This window comes from Sardina pilchardus, chromosome 6 (genome assembly GCF_963854185.1).
Source record: "Sardina pilchardus chromosome 6, fSarPil1.1, whole genome shotgun sequence".
Lineage (NCBI taxonomy): Eukaryota > Metazoa > Chordata > Actinopteri > Clupeiformes > Clupeidae > Sardina > Sardina pilchardus.
The window spans coordinates 9,877,655-9,902,041 of NC_084999.1; the positions used below are offsets into that span (position 1 = coordinate 9,877,655).

The 24,387-nt window shown below is 46.4% G+C and overlaps 1 protein-coding gene across 1 annotated transcript in view; it reads left to right on the top strand.

Moving 5' to 3' along the window:
* Window positions 1–24,387, top strand: part of eif3ea (eukaryotic translation initiation factor 3, subunit E, a) — a 54,722-nt gene that overhangs the window by 23,719 nt on the left and 6,616 nt on the right. The window contains exons 6-10 of the mRNA XM_062538375.1: window positions 7,722–7,847; window positions 8,589–8,713; window positions 12,727–12,853; window positions 14,418–14,519; window positions 19,552–19,661. Coding sequence (XP_062394359.1) covers window positions 7,722–7,847; window positions 8,589–8,713; window positions 12,727–12,853; window positions 14,418–14,519; window positions 19,552–19,661 — 590 coding nt within the window. The remainder of the gene's footprint in view (window positions 1–7,721; window positions 7,848–8,588; window positions 8,714–12,726; window positions 12,854–14,417; window positions 14,520–19,551; window positions 19,662–24,387) is intronic.

Below are 24,387 nucleotides of genomic sequence, written 5' to 3' on the forward strand. Positions count from 1 at the left end.
CTGTGGCTTCTCTCCCACCGACTGCAGAAATGAGTGAAAGATGAACTAGAGCGAGAGCCTGCACAGCAAGCGGGGCTTCAGGAGGAGAGGTCGGTCTGGCTGAGTGGGACAGACTCGGGGCAGGAGCCAGAGGGTGTGTGTATGTGTGTCTAAGGGAGGCTGTTGTGTCACAGGTGGGGAAGTGTGTGTGTGTGTGTGTTGGGGCCGCAGTGGTAACATGTAACTCAAGAGAAACCCTGGGAATGGACGGCTCCTGACCCCCATCAACCCCCCCCACCACCACTCCACCTCACATCCCCTCCATGGCTCTGTTCTCAAGGCCACACTCTGTGGAGGGTAGGCTACCACCCTGGCTGAAGAGAGGTGCCTTTTGTCAAGGGTACCCTGGGCTGGGAGTGCTGCTTGGGTCCTTCACGCTTGGCTGGGCTATTGTGCTACTCTGGTACCTGAACTTTTTTTTTTTTTTTGGCTCCATTTTTTTTTTTTTTTTTTTTGCTTTCTCGCTCTCTTCTCTCCCTCTCGCTCTTTCTGATTCCAAGTCACTTAGTTCACATTCCCATGTTGTCTAATAATGTGGGGGAAAGCTTTTTTTTTTCTGTGAATAGTACTTTTTCAATTGAATGGAAATTGTGCGAATGAGGCCTTGGAGGGAGGTTCAGTCTTTTATTGTTATTATGTCTAGTGGGGACAAACCACTGCACTCAGCATGATTTTGAAGCTGGAATGTTGTGTAAGCGGCCAAGTTAAAACACACATCTCGAACCCTTCACATTCATGTATCTGTTGGGGGGGAGGGGGTTAAAAATAAATAAATAATAGTAGTAACGATGTCCACTGTGTTTGAGACAGCCAAAATAAATTGGCATTTTGTGAATATATCATGTTGGATACTCACAAGGCTTCATGGTTTTTACATTTTATAGTTCTGAAAATTAGTGTTTTTATTTATTCTAGCTACATCTGATGAAATTGCATAAACAAACAGACACACAAGCAAGAAGTCTCTTTTGGTCAATCTGCTACACTGACTATACTGAATGAAAATGAATGGTCATAGTAATTGACCATAGACGTAAATAACAATTTTTGATGAATGCTGCTGTAACTTGTGGTCCTTTAGTGAATCTTCTCCGATTCATTGGCCGCCTTAATCTTTTACAAAATTCAGACTGATTTGCCAGTCTGTGACTATTTAGTCCCCTGATGTAATTCTTGGAAAGGCATGTTTCCCCAGAACATTGTACTAGCGACTCAGAGACTTAGCAGAAACTCAACACTGTGTTCATGGGGAATTTTGCCTAACTTCGCAGACGCATTTTGAGAAGGAACATGCAAACCTCTATAAGTTGGTTTAAATAAGCACATGATGCATGTCAGCATGCTGCTCCTCATTAAGATTGTATTTCAGGAGTCAACGCTGAATGGCATTGTTCTATGAAATTGCAAAAATGATTGCTGGAAAGTGGTTAGAGTTTCGTGTCTCATGTCATTAGTTCGATGAAGTCTTATTTTTCTCCCACCATATTGGACAACCTGAATGTGTAGCTAATGATGCACAATTCTTTGTTGCAGCCACGAGGAATCTGTCTCAAATGTTTGCTTTTTCACGGCAATCATGATATGTTTGCTCTACCCTCTTACGCAATTGTTTGTTTGTTTGTGCGCTGGTCCCTCGGCAGGTTTTTGTGGTGACGGAGAAAGAGAGGGACATCATGGGTCAGCCTTGGATTACAACCCAAATCAGCTCCCCATGCTTTGCATAATTCATTAGAGAGAGACCATGGCTGTGTAGCAATTGGAAAGAAATTCCACCATTCGGCTCTAATGGAAACTGGATATTCTCCTGTTGCCCGAGCGTCTGCATTGTGTGGCGCTCGTTTCTTTTCCCTTGCCCATCTATAATGGCGGACTGTCTCTGAGCGGGTTGGCACGGGGATCAGCCGCTCTGCTCTTGTCTGTAAACAGCCTCTTAACCCAAAGCAGTTGGTGCTCCTCCATTGCATTGATTTTTGTGAGTGATGGTACAAAGCTGCCGGCCCCGCGTTCTCAAACGACCGTGAGTTTCCCAAGCAAAGGGGAGGATGGTTAACTCCTCACGAAGAAGTCAAGAGAAATGGAAGGATTTTGAGCAAGCACATCAAAAGCGCTCAAAACAAAATGAGGACTCCCTCCCTCCTCCCCCTCCTCCACCATCACCACCACCACCACTACCTCTGCGCCAGACCTGCAAGGAGACTTGTTTATGGCATTTCAGCTCAGTCTAAATAAAGCTAAATTGCTGTGGCATAGTTATGTCTTTTATGTTCTGCCTGTATTTCTCTTTCTTCAAATCATTAGCCCCTCATTTCAGAATCCCTCTCAGAACAGAATGCGCACATGCACTTTGTAACCCAATCCCCCCCCCCCCCCCCCCCCGCATCTCTTGACACTGCAAGAGTTCTCAGAAGAATGGATTTAATCAGTAAGACCCTTTATATTGTGAATACCTGTCTCATCTTTTCTCCCTGTGTGTGTCTCTCTCTCACTCTCTTGCTACATTTCTTTCCTTTTTTCCTTTGGTCTGCCCTGGACCTCCCATCGCTGTGCCTGCCATAGTATTCTGGAAGAGGTTTAGGCTCCAGAACTCCTTTAAACGTGGGAAACACAGTCATTTAACGGAGGAAGCCAGGCTTGCAAAATCCGAGGTCCGAGGTCCTGTTACAGTGGGAGCCCAGTGCGAAAAGAGCAACTTATTCATATCATCTGTTAATGCAGGGATTGAATGTTGAGAATAAAGATTGAGTGTCCCGTCGGATCTTCCGCACAGTCAATTTATTGTTGCTGGTCAGTCAGTGAAAATGCGTCCCCGTTTCAGGAGCCCCGACGGAAACTTAAGGTAACTGCTGGAAAAACCCAGGTATTGAAACTATTCTTGCATGGCCACCGCTGAAAGCAGGGCAGTGTGGAGAAAGCTACCATAATGACATGGATCCCTGCCAAAGAGAGCAGGCCGGGACTTCCAGGAAAAAAAAGAAGGAGGAGGTGAGGGGGGGTGGGGGTGGGGAGAAACAAATGCATTTAGAAATGAAATGTTGACCTTTTAAACTGGCAACACGGTTGCCTCCACCCGCAAATGCACGTTAGCTCAGTCAGTGATGGTCTCACTTCTGAGGTTTCAACGACTTTGAAAAGTCACTTAGCACTGTCCAACTAGTGTTACTCCTGATCAAAAGGGTCCAGTGTTGCGAGTGGGTAGGTCAGTGCCTACCTAACGCTCTTCAGGGTTTTGTTTTTTTTAAACTCTGTGTTCTTTCTCTGCTGTTGTTGAAGACACGTGGATACCTCCTTGTCCATTCCTCCCCCAGAATAACGCCCGGAGCTTTCTCGAAAAAACAACAGACGAGTTCATAAAACGTTAGCCTAGTAGTTCTTAGTGCGTTCATTAATATCCCCAATAATTCTAATTTCCCTTGGGACAAGTGCAGTTATCTATCTAATTTGAGATTTTAGATGTACTTATTATTTTCTTTATCCTGGTAATTCCACAGAGGCCTTTATCAGGATCTTGTTTTCGGTTCACCACCACTTGACATGAGATCTGTCCAGTAGCCTAGATTAGTGTAAGCTCTGTCCTCTGCCCACTGCCTATCAGTGGGCAGTAATAAGGGAAGTCTGGCTCTGGTCTGGCTTTTGGTCTAGAGCCTTGTGACTGGCCAGAGGACACCCACTATGGCTTCCTGGTTGCCTGTCACCGCGTCTGGTTTTGGCTTTGTTATCACGGCCGATTGCGAAGTCAGGCCTCATCTCCAGACTTTCCCATGAGCCCGCAGGGTGTGTAGCTTGACGTCCAGTTCGGAACGATTATCATCCCGAGATACAGAGCGGTCCCAACCTGCAGCTGATTATTTGCTTTGCTTTTGTTTGTTTTTGTCTCCCTTTCACTGTAATTAGAAACATCAGTACACAATCTTTTGAAGTTGATTGTCTCCACAGAGATCCCGTCTCGTTAGCTCGAGTTCATATTTCCATATGGGAAGTGTGCAAAGGTCTGTGAGGGGTATTGCAACAGAGTTTTTCACAGGATGTTTTGCTTTCGGCTTAATGCTTGAAGATTATCACAATTATTGTTTAACCCCATGTTTTGAATTGTGACCCATGAGTTGTTTAAACAACTCTCAAAGTCCTGTAATTGTTTGAAAATGCTAGATCAAGTTTATTTCTGGCGGCGCTCCAAACGTTACACTAGAGTATTTTGCATACACGACTCAAAATGTCAGCCGATTTAGGATTTCCTTTATCTGTGTGGTGTGTGTCGAAAAGCTCTCTTTTATAAACAACATGTCTTGAGATTTCTGCCAGTTTCATTCAAGTTGTAATTTGACCTGCAATCCACTTGTTCTTTAAAAAAAAAGAAAGAAAATCTTGAGACGGGCAGGCTGCTCAGGAAGCCAAACATTTTCTTTTACCGTCTCGTGACTCCTACAGGAGCAGGTTCTGCTGGACTCCTAGTCATCTCCTACACCCACCCACCCCCATCTATCCATCTCCCACACACACTTCCACCCCGTCTCTCACTCCCCGCATGCAGTGTTGATCAAAGCCCTCTGACGTGTAGCCAAACCGCTGGCTGCTGGAGAAGGAGAAGTGGCTGCACACAGGCAGTAGTCCGCCCACTTCGTCAACTCATCCCTCAGCTTGGGGGGGGGGGACGGGGGGGACAGGGGGGGGGAAACCGAAGCACAGGTCTGTCATGAGGGCCCAACTGGAGCCGACTCACAGAGAGGAAGCAAGGAGCAACTAAATCAAGGAAGGAAAAGGGTTATTGAAAGGTTATCTGCAAATGTTATCTCAAATAAAGTTATCTTAAGGACTGATGTTTGATCCTATATCACAGACTGGTTGGAGGGCTCTCTGTGTAAGTCCTGTTTCCATTTGTGAAATGTTTTCTGGCTAACTACAAGGAAATGAGTAGTGCTGTCTTTCACAGCACTGCCAGAGGAGCCAGCCCTGAGGTCATTCCCAGGCCAACCCAGGCAAATGCACTCCTTCCTGACCCCTAACTTAGAAAGACTCCCTCACTGATTGACTACAGCCAGCATCAGAACTGTTATAGACATATTGGGATGAGGGATCTATTTAAGAGAGTGAATGTTTGATTTATTGGCATATTATTCAGTGGAACTTTAGCCATGTATTTGAGAACAGATTCTGCCATCATCTTATAATCATGATAAGTGATCGTGTCACAGATAATTTGTAATCGGAAGTTTGGCTTCTACAGTCAAATAATTATTTGGTGAGTAGATTTGTGTAGATGGTTCTCATAGATGTTTGCTTGGTTGTGCTGAGAGCAGTGTGGCTAGTTTGTGTATTTTAGAACCATTACCCCCCCCCCCCCCACACACACACACACACATACATACACACACACACTTATTGTCTCTTGTTCTGTGTTGCTGGGTAGTTGCCATTGTGGGAGATTTTGGCGATAAGAGATATCTGATCTCTCCAAATTGGTCAAGATTTCAGATTTTTATAGTGAAGTAATTAAGATTTCACCTGATGAAATGTTTGCCAATGTGAGTCGTAATTTCAATTTGTCCTTGAAGTGATCCTCTCCAGTATTTAATTATCTCTTGGTTTGTTTTTCTGATCCATTGATTTTTGCCAACCTAAGCATCCCCCCCCCCTTTCCTCATTCCCCCCCCTGGTGTTCAGTGGAGACTGTTTGTTTTATGTTTGTGATTTAGGCTTTGCAGCATCACTGGCAAACTGGCCTCCAACCCTTAACCCCAGCCTAACAACCTTTTAACTTTTAATCCCTCCATCCCTTCCCATGCTTCCCCTCACAAAGGGAGTGGTGTAGACTTGGAAAAATGGGTTTGTCTTTGTACGTCAGTGGAGCCCATAAAGCCAAAATGTTTGTAGAAGTATGTGCCGACCATCTTAAGTTGTGTCTTTCCTAAAAATAGAGCAAATAGACACGGTTAAGTCTTGTTATTGCTAGCGGATTCTCACATGGCTGGGCTTGGCTGACTATACTTGGTGATAAAGGATGCACATTTTAAAGTGTCTCTTGTCAGACTGGCAGAATTTCTTTCCTAAACCTCTCCAGAACCTCTCCAGAATCTGGCAAAAGTACAATTGAACGCCATACTTCTAGGTTCATGATATCGCCGTCAGTGGTTCCTGCCCACATTTAAGCCAGATTGCGCCTCTGTTCTCTTAAGATTTATGTTTTAGCGTAGGTCTGGTCCCGAGAGAGTCATAGTGTCAAGCATTTCTCCGTCCGGGTTCGAGTTTTTTTAGAGAATGACATCATGCAGTCCTTGTATCCAAAGTAAATAAATGCAGAATTTGCTCCACAGAATGGGGGTGTGTTGTAAACCATGAGCAGCCAGTTTAAACCATCCCTCCACTTTCCTTGGTGGTGAACCAAAGACTAAGTCAAGGCTGCAGTATGGTTGATTCACGTTTTGCAAAGGTTAGGGTATTTTTAGCGTAACCTCTCCAGTCTGCCAGCCTCATATTGGTAATTCTGTGTCAAATCAGATAAGCTTATATGGCACCATCTTAGATTTCGGTCAAATCTGGTCTGTGTCATGAATGGGTCTGAAAACCGCCGTGTTTATGTTCAAATCCTTTGTCTTAAAGGAGAAATCCGGCGAGTTTTCACATAGATCTCTGTTTCCCAAGGGCACTGAGTATTGTCGGAACAAAACAAAACAAAAACAAAAACAATTGTTTTTACCTAGCTCAGGTTGCTACAACCAGCAGCTAATGCAGCCAGGCAGCTACAGCGCTGCTCTCTGGGAGTATGTCCGTGAGCCGCTAATATTATTTACTAGCTTGGCTAACAGCAGACAGCATCTCAAATCTCAGTTGAGATAGGGAATACGTCTGGGGACCTTTCATTCACTTCCGATTTCCAAGAGGCATAGCCAGCAATGAAATTAAACTTTAAAGCAGTACATTGAACCCTTACCCAGCCTTTTTGGAAGTGCAACAGGCAAACGTCTGTTGGTTTTAAGGGGTAGGTTAAAGGTTTTAAATGCAGTTCAGTGTTTCCCCTAGAATTTTTTCCAGCAGTGGTGGTAGGGTCTGTCAAGCACCTCAATTTCAACGATGACGATGGCTGTTGTGCTTATAGAATGTGGAAGTAGGCCTAATTGTCGTGACATTACTGATCATGTGAAGCCGTTGCCGTGGTGCTGAAAATCCAGTCGTGGTGCTGCGCCATTGCTGAATACATTGTAGGGGAAACACTGCAGTTGTTTACTCCATTCCAAAAATTGCTCCATAAGCCCATCACCAACTCCAACTCCATAAGCCCATCACCACAGCCATTTGTTGTGTTCAACAGTGCTGCTAGCTGTCCTCTGTCACATAAAGCCCACCCCATGCCGGATAAGTGGCTGTGATTGGTCCTTGGATTTTTGGTTTATTGCCCACACATGGCTTCCAAGAGAAAGCATTTTTGAGGGTGATGCAACTAAAACAAATCTGGTGGGAAAAAAATGAAAATATTGAAATTGAGAGAAGAAAAAAATAATTGCAGATGTTATTTTGGCATCTTAACATTATATAGACAAACTTTGAGCAAAATATTAGAGGGCTTGGTAAGCATTTTCTTGGATTTCTTCTGATTTTGGGGCATGTGTCTGAGTGAGTGTGAGTGTGATGTCCACTTAACTGGTTAATCTAATATACGTGCTCTCTGCTGCCCTCTCTGTTTCCCCCAGGTGCCCTCGACAGACAGGAATGCCCTGAGCTCGCTGTGGGGGAAGCTGGCTTCGGAGATTCTGATGCAGAACTGGGAAGCTGCCATGGAGGACCTGTCCCGCTTGAGGGAGACTATCGATAACAATGTAAACGCCCCGCCGCTGAAAATTGGACACCCGCTCTCGGATTCGTTTACATAGGCCCCGCGATATTGACCTCTCCGAGTTTCTGTAAAGCGCCACAGTGCTTATGCTACTGCTGTTGCCCGCCGTTGTCTTTCTCTCTCTCTCTCTCTCTCTCTCTCTCTCTTCTGCTGTAGCTGCTCTTTCTCGTGTGTCATTTCTCCAGTGTCATCCTCCCTGTTTATGCTCTGTCTGGACCGTTTCTTTTCTCGATCCTCGTGTCTTCTCCTCTTTCCTTCTGTCTCTGTGTATCAGCGTGTAGATCTTTCCCCGTTTTCTCCTTGCATGCTCTTGATTGCTCGGCCCCTCACCCGTCCGTTGTGGACTCAAGGAAAACCTTAAATTGCATAGTTTTTCTTGGTCAAGTCCAATTTTTAATTGGTGGGAAAGAGTTAGAAAAAGGGGTGCGGGGTTTGGCTTGTTTGAGACATGGAAGCAGTAAATGTTCTTTGACCCTGAAGCATTTCTATTTTGAACTCAGCATTTGGCAAAAAAAGAGTCGCCTAAAGCTTAAGGTCAACTTGATGTGTTGTTTTAATGAGAGCTGACTCTCAAGTTTTGGCTGACAGAAGAGTCAAATGACCTTATTCACCCTCTGCCTTTTTTCTCCTCTTTTACCCCCTCCCTCCATACTCTCTCTTTCTCTCTTTTTCTTTCGTTTGTGTCTCTCTGGCGTGCTAACTATGTCCATTTTTCCCTCCCCAGTCGGTAAGCTCCCCACTGCAGTCCCTTCAGCAGAGGACTTGGCTCATACACTGGTCCTTGTTCGTCTTCTTCAACCACCCGAAAGGTCGAGACAACATCATCGAGCTTTTCCTCTACCAGCCACAGTAAGCACCTTCAGCAGTTATAGTCGTTTATGTCTGGTGTGGGGGATTTTGTTTTGGTTTGGGGTTTGCCTCCAATAAAAAAGCATGAGGTACTCATGGCTCGATGGCTCGCTTCAGGTCCGTCCGTCGTTCGGTTGGTTCGTCGGTTGGACGGCCCACCGCAGTCCACAAGCAAAAGAGAGGGGAAAAATGCTGATGTGGCACCTTCAGAAGCCCAGTGTCCCAAACCACCTCTGCAGGTCGGCTTGCCGGCCAGGCTCCCTTCCTCTCTCCTCCTCTTACCACACCAGACAGTGTGTGTGTGTGTGTGTGTGCACGCGTCTACTGTATGTATGTGTTTGGGGGGGGGACTTAAATTTGGACGAGCAGTGAGAGCTATACTGTGGAGTTTAGAGGGGGAGTTAGGCCTAAGGAGGGACGAGACCCCGAGAGAAAGAAAGAGAGATGGAGCAGTGCGAGTCAAGTTGGCAGCCTATGCCGAACCTTTGCAGAGAGCGGCAGGGAGGCCTACCGATTTTATTATAAAGTTCATTACGTAAAAAAAAGAAACCGAGTCCTCGTAACAACCTAAAAGGCCTGCTTCAAGGCCTCGCTGGTATTTTTAAGTGGTCTCTCTGTATATGTGATTGTGAGTATGCATGTGTGAGTGTGTGCGCCTGGGTCTGTTTTTGTGTGGTCTGTTTTGTCACAAAGCTGTGAGTTTGAGAGGCCATGTGTATGGGGAAACCTGATATCCGACTTAAGATTCGCACACCACCTTTTTTCAGGATTTTTCTCTTGATTGCTCTTTTTTGTTATTGACCAGATGCGTAGTCTTAATCTAAAGCACAACATCGTCACCACAGTATATAATACGCATCTATGTGGTGTTTAGAGTTGCCCCCCTCCCCTTTACTTTTTTAGCCAATAGAGATGATTGAGGAAGTCAGGCCCATAACTATTCAAGAGAACCTTACCATAGTGGCTCGACAGATCTCTTGTGCAGGGCCATTTTTGTCTGAACAAGCACCCTTTTTTCCTCCACTGCGGCTTGTCCAGTTCTCTCTGTCCTGACCACTGGTTTCCTTTGGGTTGTGGCCAAGACCAGTGACCTGCGGGTGTAAGCCTCAACTGGACGTTTGACCCAACGCCTGTGGGCGAAAAAAACAAAACAAAACCCAAAGTAAATGTCTAGGCAAGACCTTATCTGGACATAGTCTGACTCAGTGTCTTGTAGTCTAACTGATTGTACTTGTATTCAGTGCATGCAGTGTTGTTTGTTTGATAAATAGCGACATGTGAGATAAAGCCTGTGGTAGAGGGGAAGACGGTAGCATATCTGTGCTCCATAGTCTAATTTGAATAATGCCGTGAACAACCGTAAACTTGCTGTTCACTGTTAATTTTTTTTTTTTTTTTTTTGATCTGTTTGGAACTGAACTGAATCCCTGCTCAAGGATTTATTCCAGTCTGTGCTCAAGAAATATTTATTAAAGTTCAACACACGTTTACTTTTGATTCCAGGCCTACTTTTCACTCTTAAACTCACTCAATTCCCAGGTCTTTACACAACTTGTATTATTTCTTATCGGAATCCTTAAGTTCTTTCACATCTTCTGCCACATATCCTCTGAGGTGTCCAGACAGGACGCTTCAGATTGTCGTTTTGGAGAGCCTTGAACGGAAAGTTTTCTGACAGGAGCAAGAGCATTTTAAAGAGGACCGAGAAACTCTATATCACTCCCCAAAACAACAGACTAAATGTTTTTGTCTGTCAATTATAGCATCAGATTATTAAAATAATTTGCCACCTTGTGACCAGCGGTTTGGAGAGCGGCGGCGGTGGTTTTGGAAAATGACATTAATGGTTAGGAGGATAACATCAAATAACAATAGCGGACGTGCGCCAGAGTAGCAACACTGATTCTAGTCACGACAGGCTAATTTGAACATGTCTGTCGAGGATGATGAGGGGCCTGAGACTGGGCCGCCCAGCATGCCTGTGATCGCCTAATCACACTCACGTCTCTGGGCCAAGCAGCTGAAATGCAACCCCAACACGTCTCACTTAAGGAGGTTATTGTCAAGGGTGCCGTTTGACTGCGCAGAGGAGAGACAAACAAAAGCAGAACAGAACAGAACAGAAAAACAGACACATAATTTCTTTTCGGGCGAAGATGATCCCAGAACATCGGTTATCGAATTCTTGCGTTGGGAAAAAAAAAACAAAAAAAAAACAGCAAAGTCCAAGGGCAGCTTGCGAGAGCAGGCGTAATGTCACAGGATGACCTATGATGTAGGTGCAAACAGGAAAGATAATACTGGAGTAACACGACCCCGCCACTTGCAGAGTGGACTCTGGGTTTCACATGATTTGCCTCTAATTCCACCCCTCCCTAGATGCATTGTGAAACTGGAACTGTGCAACCACTTTCTCTCTCTCTCTCTCTCTCTCTCTCTCTCTCTCTCTCTCTCTCTCTCTCTCTCTCTCTCCCCCTCTCTCTTTCTCTCTCTCTCTCAGTCTCTTTTTCTTTATCTTCTTCTCTGTTTCTCCCCTCTTTCTTTTCCTTCCCTCTCGTTTTCCCTCTCTTCTTCCCTCCCACCCTCCCTTTCTCCCTTCCTCTCTTTTCATCTCCAATTACCACCAGGTACAAAATGTTATCCAGTGGGAAAATAAGAGAGAAGCGATGGAGGGAAAAAGAACCGCTCGTGGTTCTGAACAGCCTGTCCTGTCCTGTGTCCCACTGTCATATATGCAACTTAGACACCACTATTGGCCCCCTCAAGGGCCCGGAACTGTTTTTTGGATTAGTCAGATAAGTCACTGAGTGGAGACCCTCCTCTGGCCTGGGTTCATGACTCAGACAAGATTCATGCGGGGGGGGGTCCAGAACCCCCACCACCCCCACCACCTTTTGCCTTGAGTGGAGGAGGTGTAAGTTAATCAGCAACACAGCATGAAGTGTTGCGGTTTGCCCTGCCCCAGCCTTGCCTCAGACAGCTACAAAGAGCTATGAGAGATTGTGTGAACCAAGATCACTCATCACTCCAACCGCCTTCAGTCACACACACACACACACACACACACACACACACACACACACACACACACACACAGCACCCTTATCACTCGGCTCGTTGCTGTTTTTAGCCCCCTAACATCACAAGTCCCACAGGCCCCTGTGTCCCTTTAATTGTTTCAGCTAATTAAACCATTGCCATACTGTGCCTTCTCTCTCTCTCTCTCCCCCCCTCCCTCCTTCCCTCTCTCTCTCTCTGAAGGACATATGTCTCGCTATTTTCATCCCTAAAAGAGCTTGAGGGGAGGCCGAGGAGGCTAAAGCATTGCTTCCTCTTTTGAAATTTAATTTGGTCGAAGTCGGAAGAAAGGCTTGCGTGGAGGAGGGTTGGGGGTGTTGAAGATCGTCATGCAGATTGTGGAAAAAACAGGATCCTTATCAGTGCTCGCCTCATGAATGGGGGGGTTTCAGGGCTAGCATGACTCATCCGTAAGGATGCGGAAGATTTGTGTCCCTTCAGTTTTTTCAGCGCCGTGCGTCAAGCCAGAGAGAGTGAATCAGGCCCCCTTCGCTTGCTCTCCGCCGTTGAGTGCGAGCCTGGTTTCGGGGTTGTAATTGTCCTGAAAGACACGGCTCCTGGTCCCACACTCAGCCTACAGCCAGTTGACCTGTGGCTGAAAAACAAGCCCCCGCTGGATTGGGTTTCAGCTACTGGGCAAGACTGTGGTCAGTGATCCGTATCTGGAGAGGGGTTTTCCTTTTTTCATCCCACTTGCTCCCCCCCCCCCCCCCCGCACACACACGCCCCCAAACCTTGTTTCCACCCCTTCCCCACGTTACACAGAAGGCACTAATGCAAAAACTAGCCCAAAACGAGGACATTTTCAACATTTACTGACTTATTTGGACCAGAGTCTCTTGTTTTCCATTGAGCAGTTAAGGCAAAAAAAAAATATCAGACGCTGCGTGTGTTTTCCTAACGTTTCGTTTTTAAAAATGTGCTCTCTTTTCCAGGTACCTCAACGCCATCCAGACCATGTGTCCGCACGTGCTTCGCTACCTGACCACGGCCGTCATCACCAACAAGGACGTCCGCAAGCGCCGGCAGGTCTTGAAGGATTTGGTCAAGGTCATTCAGCAGGTATATCCACAAGCGGCGTGCCCCGGCTTGTTGGCACAGCTGCCAGCCTTGCCCGCAACTTCCCACAGCTTCCTCTAGCTCGAGACCAATCCCACCCCCGACCCTCATCAACATGTAGCTGCGGTCGTGCCCGCCCCCGCCTGCAAAGTGTTCATTTGGGCTCGGAGCAGGTAGTCCAGGGAGCATTGACCATAGATTGAGATAGTGTTCTTCAGGCCATTGGTATAGAGGCAAGCAACCAGGTTATCGTAGCCCATGCAGTGTGTTGGCCTGTGATGTGCAAATGACCTCACCGTGTTTTGTTTATCGCGCCGCTCACATAGTAGCCGGTGTTCTTTGGGAGGTTAATATGTAGGCACTCACATCTGATTACAGAGCCAAGTCCAGCATGCTAAAACATTTTTTACCGTGGGACCCTGGGTGGAGTGTGTGTGTGTGTGTGTTTACAAATAAGTTTGGACATATGTGTGTGTATGCTGTGTGAGTGCAGACTGACCTGAAAATAGAATCCCACTCTCTTTGTTAGTTGCTAGTGTCGGGGGGGGGGCAATAGGGTATGTTTTGTGGGCAAGGGGGGGAGTTAGTCTTGAACCTATTAAGGTTGATGTGGGGCTCCCTGATGGACACTCTTGATTGTAGCGTTCCTCTGTCCCCCTTACACAATAACAGTAGCGTCTTCCTAGATCAATGACTTCAAAGTCTAAATAAGCACACAAGTCTCGCCACCGGCCACCACCCCCTCACCCCACCCTTGTAATCACTAAAACATGTGCTGCTCACCGGGCTTCCCGTGCCTCCCCTTCCCTTCCCTGGGTCTGTCCTCTGCCGTGGTTTGCGCAAACACGACAAACATCCAGGAACGAGGGAAGACATGAAGCCATAAGCCTTTCTGAAACGGTCCAGTCGTGGTCAGGGCACACTCATGAGACAGATTTATGACATATTGATTGCTTGTGAGAAACAGTGGTAAGCTGCGCTGGGGCACCACGCCTGGTTGACTGAGAAGCTTTGTGATTAAGCAAACACAAGACACACATACACACATACACACACACACACACACAGACCCATGCATCACACAACCACAGAATGTGTATTCCTTCTAGGAAGAATCCCTAGGAAAATGCAATCATTTTCAGATCAGTTGTTGTCTTAGTAGTCTATACTGCTTTGTTGTTCCCATTGCTTCATTTTGGATAAAGGAAGACTCTTACCAATTTTCGCATAGATGTTTCTCAAATACTGTCTGTACAGGGAAAAAAATGGTACTGACCAACTCGTCGCTCTATCCAACCGCTAGAGTAGCCAGGAAACTGCAGTGTTATGCTTTTGGGGGCATTTTTGAAATCATGCCCCCAAAGTGTAGCACTGTAGCTGCCTTGCAGCTCTAGCTGTTGGCTGAGGCAACTTGAGCTAAGTAGCACCAATTGTTAGAGTTTTTCTTTTCCCACCACCTTCGAGACTTCTAGAAACAGAGATCTACTGTATTTGAAAATTTGCCAGAGTCTTCCTTCATTGGTGTTATTGTCAAGAACCTAACAGTTCCTTTTGTTCTCTATTTAAGGAATCCTACACCTACAAAGACCCTATCACGGAGTTTGTGGAGTGCCTGTACGTGAACTTTGACTTTGACAGCGCCCAGAGGAAGCTCAGGGAGTGTGAGGCGGTAAGTCCCAGCTGTCCCCTGCCCGCTGACTTTTATGAGGCCTTTCTTTGAGTCATTCCCCCAAAAAGTCATGGTACATGAAAACAAACGAGAGAGAGAGACTCCCCCCCCCCCCCCCCCCCTCCTCCTCCCCAACCTATCAACCTCAGTCCCTTCTGGGCACCTGTGCACTTTCTTGTTGTGAAACGATGCATAGAGTTCAAAAGGAGCAGAGCTTATTCATACAAACTTCAGTTCAAAGCAAAGTTACTACTTGTCCTTTTAGTTCTCTTTTTATGACATACATCCATTTTCTCTTTAGTAGAGGGAGTAAAGACCGCCGACAGACAGACAGACACACACACACACACACACACACACACACACACACACACACACACACACACACACACACACACACACACACGTAAACATAGTCATTGTTGACCTCTGGCCACAAGTGCCCTGGTGAGTATTTGCTGGTAATGGTGCCATTGTGGCCTGCGCTTTCGCTCAGCTCATTAGTGACTGTGTGGGCCTGACCTCCACGCCAGCTCCTGAGGCCTTCCGTCATCAGCAAGGGTCATCAACAGTTAGCTGTGTCATGGCGCGGCCGCAGAGAATGAGAACATGACCGAGGCAGTTAGCGAGAAAAACAGGAGTAGAAAACAACAGGGAGGGAGAGACATGGGGAGAGGGAGAGCGAGAGAGTTGAGAGAGGTTGCAGAAGATAGATAGAGAGAGAGAGAGAGAGAGAGAGAGGTAGTGGAAGATGGAGGGAGAGGGGTCATCTGGGAAAGCCAGTGAGTCATGGCTCTGGCTGTTTTTATGAAGGCCAGTAATTGTCCATCTGCGTGGTGGTGGGTGATCGAGGAACACACTAAAGGTTCTGGGAAACCTCTGGGTCTGCGGAGGCACTCAGACAGACGCTCAGAGTTGGTTGTGTTTTTTTTTTTTTTTTTTTTTTTCGTTTTCGGAGGCCCAACCGAGACATCTGTGGTCGCAGGCACCGCGCCCGTGACTGGAGCCCCCTCTTCCGCTCCTGAGTTTATAATGGCTCGCCATGGCGATCACCTCTACCGGGGGGTTTCCCACCGCCGTTCCGGCCCCGGCACCCGGCCCCGGCTTCCTCCGCGCTGTCAGTCACTGGCACATCACCGACCGGTTCCAAAGCATGCAGCGGTCCCTGCGCAGGCAGAGCCGATAGCCCAGCGTAGGAAAGACGGCGGCTTAGTCAAACAAACATTGTTGAATCTGATCTCCACTGGCCGTTTCATTCACTCTTTCCTTTTCTTCATTCATTAAAATGAACGATGAAATATATTTTGGATATTTCTTCTGACGTGAATGGGGACTGGGAAGGAGACAAGAGCAAATGAGTTGATCTTAAATGTTTGCAGGAGTTTGTTGCTTTTGATTTCGTCTCTTATGCTGATTGTAATTAGTATTGTTTGTGCATCCCCTCAGATGGCTGTCAGACCCCTGACAGGTTGACTGTGAGCTTCTGGGGTAAGAAACGCGATTGGCACAGCAGAGCATTTTTGAGCCATGCCATCTTAACCCTGGAAAACATTACAGCCCATCATAAATTTGTTTGGTGTTCGAGGGTGACTCTAAGTGCTGTGCAAACGTAGCTGCAACTTATTTATTTGTTAGCTTTTTTTTCCCCTCCCCGTTGAAGCGTCACTTAAAATGTGGAAGTGTTTAGAAGTTGACGTTTTGTGACAGAAGCTTTAAAAAGAAAGAAAAAAGAAAAGGACATGTCCTAGGGGGAATTCCTGGGTGAAGTAAACGCATTTCAATTAGCGGTGCTCACAGAGGCACATCCCCAAAGCCACTGAGTCACGGGAAGCACAGCCTGGATTCGGGCCAGATATGGGCCACCTCTGTTTCGGACTCTGCTGCTGCTTCTTCTGAATGCTTCAGTCCACTTGTAAGGACTGCTGCTGCTGCTGTTGCTGCTCTCACTGTGCAGCTGTTGCATGGCTGCCTTCCAACCCCCTAAACCCCACTGCCAAAGCCTGGGATGCGTTCATTTGATTATCAAGTCAATTATTTGATATTTTGCACATTTGCACACTTACGTGGTCGTTTTTTATTTGGCCAGATGTTAAGTAATGTTAAGTCAGTGTTCAGAAGTAGAGTCCTTTTTCATCCTCTGTCATTTGCCTCTCTCTCTCTCTTTCACTCTCTCTTTCTCTCTCTCTCTCTCTCTTCCTCTCTCCCTCTCTCTCTTTCTTTCTCTCTCCTCCCTCCTCCCCCTCCCAGTTTGTAATGTCAGTGCGTAATGAGAGCCATCTTTGGTTTGTCGCACGACACAGCCATGAGGTCTTAATGAGGCAGAGCCTTAACAAGGTGGCCCCGAGCACTGGGGCACTCCTCGCAGGTGTGTTAACGAGTGTTCCCACCGCTCCCTCGGAGGAATCCGCCCGCTTGCGGGAACGCCGGTGAGATTACCCCTAATGATTTGCCCATTTGAACCTGTTTGGAGACATGAAAGACCCCAAACTTTGCGGAGTGACTCTGGTTCCTACTACTTCTGTTTTTTTTTTTTTTTTGTTCCTTCTCTCTCGCTCTCTTTTTGACATCCGTGCTCCTCAACGATAAACGTTTGAAATGAAAGCCAGCTGCCCTGATCAAATGCTGCTCCCTCTTGCCGAAGTAAATGTTTATAAATCATGTCAGCGGTTTGTTGAGGGTCCCAGTTTGCTCAAGTCTTTATATACTCATAGGGGAAGCCTGCAGCCTTTACCAAACAGCCTCTAACAAATGAGATGGGGAGGGGGCAGGGGGGGTAAATTATGCTTTTGCACACCACTGCGCAGTTGGTTTGTTTTCTTCACTTTGCCTAATGTTGGCTTTTAAGGAAAGGTACTATAACTATACACAATCGTTATGGCATGCAAAGCTTCATCCACAGCATCAGTAGAGGAAACACCTTCCTCCAACTCAACCCTCCCACCCTTTCCTGTCTTCATGCTATGAACACCCAAACACCTTGGCATGAGCTGGTTCCCATCATCCCTGCTCCGCACATCTGGCCTCTGAATAACACTGTAGTCGTAACGCGTGACGTCAGCTGAACAGGTGCTTTTTACCGACAAGGTAGTAGTTGTTGCCCGCGATTCCCCGCGGGCCTAGCATATCGTAATCACCTCATCAAGTGGCCGCGAGAGCAGACGGTTCAACCCCCGAAGGTAAAAAAAAAAGGCCTCTGTTACAAATGTCCGCTGTTACAAATGGCCTTGAGTGTGAATGCATGGCTTGACTATCTTGTATATCTCCGCAAAGGCCTCAGCAGTCGAGAAAGGTTCTGCTCTGCTCTCCGATAAGCACAGCGCCTGTGGGCCACTGCAGCTGGTTTCCTCTACAAGGAATGCAGTCGCTGCAACCGCTGTGCCGTCATTAAGACCGGTTGCATGTCTTTCCCCATCTGTCAGTCTTTGTTCTGCCTTTACCATATGAAGGAGTGTTTCCTTATTATCCTCATTCTCCGCAAAGTCTTATGTGGGAAATCAGAGGGTAAAATAGGGAGATGGCTCTTTCAAGATAAAGCATAAAAGGCTTTTTTGGGGTGTGTGTGTGGGGGGGGGGGGGGGGGGGGGGGGGGGGGGGGGCTTTTGGTAGCCAACTTTCTTTTTGTGTCTCTTTAAGTCCCCTCCCCAGATGACTGCTATTATGGCACTTAACTCTTTGACTTTATCTGGCCTGGGAGATAAGCGTGGTCATGGTTGAAATGCGGGCGGCCTGATCGTGCCATGCAGTTTGCTGTTTTCTGAAGCAGAACTAGAGAGATAGCAGCCTTCAGAAGCCAGCTGAGAGTAGCTGCGTAATGTCCAGCCCGACCCGCGAGGACTTGGGAACCTGGGAGAATGACCAGAAGCTCGGACGGAGAGCGAGATGGAAACAAAAGTTAGGCACTTCTGTAGCCTGTAGCCAACTCTTTCATTGTTTTTGTGCCATTCTGAGTGCTGTGCAAATGTGCTGCGCTGAGTGCTGGGTTTCTGTGTGTATGTGTAAATTCCCTGTGTGTGTGTGTGTGTGTGTATAAATTCAATGTTTACGTGCGAGTGTGTGGACATGTATATGTTTTGTTTCTGTCTTCTCTCAGAATGTGTTCCTATGTTTCTGTTTCAGCTCTGTGTATGGTTTAGAATAAAACGTCTGATTGGAGCTTTGTCTTTTGCGCTGTGTGTGCCGCAAGGAGTGACATAAACAGTGTGTGAACGAGACCCCCCCCACCCTACCCCCACCCCCCCTTCATCTCCGCTCGTCTTGATGGCATCCCCTGCGCTGCGCGGCAGGCCCTGTGGCAGTGGACTAGATGAGTGGCGATAAGTCACAGCCGCTGTGGTCACTTCAGTGGCTGGTGGCGCTCCAGCCGGCATTTCATGTGGAGCTTGCGGAATTCCCAGATTTGCGGCTGATTCTTTGGAAAACCAGGAATGGCCCCCGGATCTTTTCACCCCTCCACTACCCACCCACCCCTCTCTTTTTTTTTTTGTCTAGATAGGGGTTTTCTTGTTTTGAACACACGCCAAAGTAAACCACTTCGGAAGCTTGAATGTGGCAAAAAATGGCCTCTGTGTTCCTTTCTACTTTTATCTATTGTATGTAATTGATGATTATTATTTTTGTGTGCAGGATGTTTTTTTCCTCTTTTTGAAAGGGTTGCAGTTTTGTAGTTTCCCACAGTTGAATCATTTGAAATAGTCACAGTGGCAATACCTTTTGTTTGAGGTATTATTATTATATTCTTGTGTGTGTGTGTGTCATTGGGTTTTCCATAAACCGCTCAGTCAAGATGCAGATTCGTGATTATTGTAATGACATTCCTTGACGTTTCAACTGTTCAACTCCCCTGTCCTTGTTTAACTCTAAACTCCTGGTAACCTCTCTGTGCGGACTTTTTATATAACAGCTGTTTTCTCTCCCTCTCTCTCTCTCTCTCTCTGTTTCACAAAATTCCCAAGAGCAAGCTCTCCAGCATCATAATGTCATCTGTTGTGCCAGTGCTTCTCATGTCATGTCATGTTTTTTTCTTTTTTCCTAGGTGTTGGTCAATGACTTCTTTCTGGTGGCTTGCCTGGAGGACTTCATTGAGAATGCGCGGCTGTTCATCTTTGAGACCTTCTGTCGAATTCATCAGTGCATTAGCATCAGGTAAGACTGACATTCGAGCTCAGAGAAAAGGCTACCCCTGTCCCTGTAATTTTGTGAAAGAAATGGCAAATGTCAGAGTGACAACTGAGAAACGGTGCATGAAAGGGCTGGACTGTTCAGCTCAAAGTGAAGTTTTCCAGGGAGCTCAGCGAAAGGCCACAACCTTCAGTGTTGAAGGCTTGAAAGCCTTGAACTCAGAGAGTGAAAACAGTGGAAAGATACTATGTACGGCTGCTTAAGTGTACCAATACACATACAATAATGAATGAGGCAGATTAAAAAGGAAAAAAAGAAAAAAAAAAGACCTTAGAATACCCGATAAGCTATTATCTTACTTGTTGTGTGATATTACCACATGGATATGTAGTTCTTGAAAGAGGTTCTTCTCATGTGAATCAAAATGCACTTGCTTTTTGGCACTGTTTTTGAATATTGTTTAGATATTCCAACTTAAGATGGAACTTGATATGCCAATTGTTGCCATTACTACTGACATTCTAAGGATTGCCAGAGAGTTGATCTTGAATAGGGATCATTTTGAGGCTTGCTGATATCTGTCCTCTGTCACTATGGCGATTATGTGTATGGGTGGGCTCAAATTGGCCACATAAAAATATGCAGTGTTGTCTGAAAATCCAACAAATGCTGGAAGACATACAGTGCCAGACATGTGGCTGCAAATTTTTCAAATATGCTGGACAGTTTAATATTTTGTAAAAAAAAAAACCCAAAACAAAAACAAAATGTGGAAAATAAGGTTTTGTGGAGAGGGAACTGGAGAGAGTGAGGAAACACCACCCTAATTCATTTCAGTGGCTGATACCAGGCTAGCTTCTTCAGTGAAAAAATATACTTAATTGGCAACAGCCATCTCTAGAAATGGCGCCTGACGGGTGGTCATTGCGGCAACCAGCCAATTGGGGAGCTAAATTACTTATTCACACAGAAGTATGTTGTCTGTGGATTGGTGGATGAGCTGAGCGGGCAGTTTACAAGGATTGGCCAAGCCACATGGATGACATCATTTGTGGCCATCTGTAACGTGGCACCGAATTGGCGTTTTTGTGAAAATGTGGCCAAATGTGAGCACCTGTCGGATGCCATTTTTCTAGATAGTGACGGCCAACTTAAATGCTAACCCTCTAAACCCTGGCCCCCTGGGTTTGTCCCAGTGCCTGCATATATACACATATACCTTTAAGAGAAGAATCAGTGTCCCTCCCCACAAAGGCACACACACACACACACACACCCCTGGATTCCGAGAGCAGTCATCTGAGGCACATTCAGTCATCTGTTTCTTAGGACATCTGAAGGATTTAGTTTTAGGAGCCTCTCAAGGTCGTTTCTCAGAATTAGGCACCCAGGAGTCTTTAAGACCACCTGAAAATTTTCTTGCCCTCTCTGTGTCTTTCTCTCTCTCTCTCTCTCTCTCTCTCTCTGTCACTCACTCACTCGCTCTTTCATGGTCTGGAATAGAGTGTTTTTGCCAGTAAAAGTAATTGAAAGGGTTCACCCCTCCCTCTCCCCACAACAGCAGTCATTTGCTCGTATTTGTTCTATCCTGTCGCATCTTCGCTGGGGAAAATTACCTTGGAGTCTCCCAAAACTAAGAGGTTTTTCTCCAATGCTAATTACTCTAATCCCTTGGGGAGATAAAATATTGCCGTAATTGAGCGCAATTAAAGGAGATTAGAGGTATTGGCCAGAGCCCGAGATTTTGCTATAACAGTGTTGGATGTTTTGGTACTTTCATGATCTTTGCTGGGCCTCCAAGTCACAGATTGTTACGACATCGTTGTCATTGTCCCTCTTCCGTCTTTGTTGCCGCCGCTGCTGCGTTTCGCCGAGTGTGGCAGGTGTTTAACTGCTACTTTTCTGCAGTTAGCCTCTTTTGCTTTTTATTGGTGCTTTTTTATGGCTGCCTTTAGGCCTCGCAGGTTCCCAGAGAATACACGCGATCGTTCGTTCCAGTCCCCAGGTTTTTCATTGGTGGAGTGGGAGATTGTGGGTTGGGTATGCGTATGGTGGAGCGAGGGGCGGCGGTGGGGGGAAGGGGGGGAGGTGTAAGTCTAGGCGAGGGGGATGTGTGGGCCATTGGTTTTTCTCTGCCTGGTTCCCATTACCTCCCACTCATCTAGCCCCCACCCTGCCCCCAAATCCCCCGGCCCAGAGTCCCCCCCCCCCCCCCGCCTCTTTCCCATAGACGGCATGCTGAGGCCCACAGCAGCCATTCACTCCTGGCTGCTTTTCATAACTAGTAGTATCTAAGCATCTGTCCCACTTCTTTCTTTTTTTCCTCTCTCTCCCAAACTCTGTGTCTGTCAGTGGAAGGGGAGACATGCACACAGAACACTTGTCAAGAGGCTGGCCAGTACTAGGCTAACAGGTTGCATCCACCTTGGGGGGGGGGGGGGGGGGGGGGGGAGTTTATGACATCCTGTGAAAACCCTCTGGGGTGTGGTGGAGTAGAGTTGGCTGCCTGGCGACACTTGTGGGCGCAAAAGCTTGCGCACACGCACACACACACACACACACACACACACACACACACACACACACACACACACACACACCCCTCACACACACGCTCTCTCAAGTTGGCACATGTTTATGGATAATAGAAAAATTATGACAAACTGGTGGAAGATATATGCCCCTGCTGAGATCATTTTTGCCAGGTTAAATGTTTTTGAAAAGTCTCTTTTGAGTGATGGAGATGATTTGGCGGGTTGGTTAGACTCAACAAATTGTCCGACGTAAGATCTCACATGGCAGCCATTGGTTCCAGCCCTTAATTGCGATGCCAAATGGCTTTGTCATTTTTGTTGCAGAAGTAAGTAATTGCTCCCAGTGTTTCTACTTGAATTTTTACAAAGCAGAGGAAGGTCTGTAGTCAAGGTTGAACCATGGAATATGATCAGGCACCGTTGAAATCTCCCATTGCAGATAGTCTGGAATTGATTAAGAGGCCTGGTTCCTTTTGGCAGCCCTGCTGCAATTGGATCCATTTACTTGTTAAAGACCACAAAGGTTAGTGGTAACACTGAACTAGGAAGTTGAATTGTGATTGTTTCTGGGTTTTTTTTTCTTTTACCGTTTTTTTTTCTACATTTCATTTTTTTGGTTGTTTTTAATACATGGATGCACTGTCACAGGAATTTGTACGGGGGAATAACATCATGACGGTTAGAGATTTGAACTCTTGATAAGTTTGGTATTCAGTCATTAGTCTCTTACACAGGACCTATCCACTTCCAAGCGTGGACGCAAATGAATCTGAAGCCGGTGCTTTAATGAGCAGATTTTTACAGCTGTTGGCCATGAGGGCTTTGCAGATATTTAGCTTGTTTTTTGCCCAAGGCACTGGCCAAAAGCAGACCAAAAACAGGAATAATTGAGTTATTTTATGCATAAAGGCTACGTTAAAAAGGAGCCATTGGAAACATGAGCCGATGATTGGAGCTTATGGATGGTAATTGCATCCACATATCCTTTTGTCTAGACTCATGAAATCCCTCACGGTTTGATTTTTTTTTGTCAAAAAAATATAAAATAAAATTCCGAGATCGTGGCGGCCAATGTTTCGTCCTGTTTTCACCTCCTATCCCCTGTGTAATGATGGTGAGCTTCCAGAAGTCCTGCTGAACTGCAAAGCTTCTCTCCGATGTTGACTCTGTCGGAAAAGGTGTATCTTGGAAGACAATGCTGGCTGATGCTCTGGGAAACATTGAGTCGAACTTGAGGAGGGGCGGCCATCTTCCTTCCTACTCCACAATCATGTCAAGTTAACTGATATTTCTAAGAAAGAAAAAAGAAATCTTGCATTTAATGCAAGAAAAAAAAGGAGAGACAAGAGGTCTTTCCAAATCTCAATCGAGTCATTAAGGCAACCGCACGGGCATTTCGGTTTTCTCAAAAAAAAATTCAGTTTCACCCCAAGCCGAAAAGCAGGGGTCTCTCCAAATGGCCTGTAATTTCTTAATGCCTTCATATGGAAGTGTTTAACGATGCTCTCAGGTTTTTTTTTTTTTTTTCCCAAGCACCCCCCCCCCCCCCCTCTATTCTCCCCTTCACTCAGTGTGAAGTGTAGGGACACGGTCTCCCACTGGCCCGAAAATCGGCAATGGATAAAATCGGTGGCGGTGGAGACTGTGTGACCAAAAGGGTCAATGCCAAAGCGATCCCTGACACCAGGCCCTGCTCCCATGAGAATGTGAGTTTGGAGACTGATGAAATGGGACCGCACCCAGAAGACCCCAGGCCTCAAGGCTGACCCGCGCTCATAGTTCAGGGCCTTCTAGGCTCACTGCCTCCTGAACCACTACCCCTGATCTAATTGTTCTGTCTCTCCCCCTCTGTCAAATTTTTACCTTTTTGGTCAACGTTTTTGGTCAGACAACAAGACTGAGAATGTTGCTGGTCTGTAGAGATTTGTGTTCATTACATGTCTTTCTTAGAAGCTCTGTGTTCAGGGTGGGGTGGTCTCCCTTCACTGGTTGCTCTAAGGTCATACGATGTGGTGCGGCAGTCAAGTAATTGAGTTTATGGGCTACTTCCCTTGTTGGGGGTGCAGGAGCATGTTTGTGTAGACCCCAGTCCCTAAGCCTCAACTTGACTGTCATGTACCACCCATGAGGGCTAACTCCTGTAGCATTGTAACGTCTGAATCTCAGGACTGCTGGCATGTCGTTAGTCATCTCAGCCACTTCTTGATAAAGGGCCC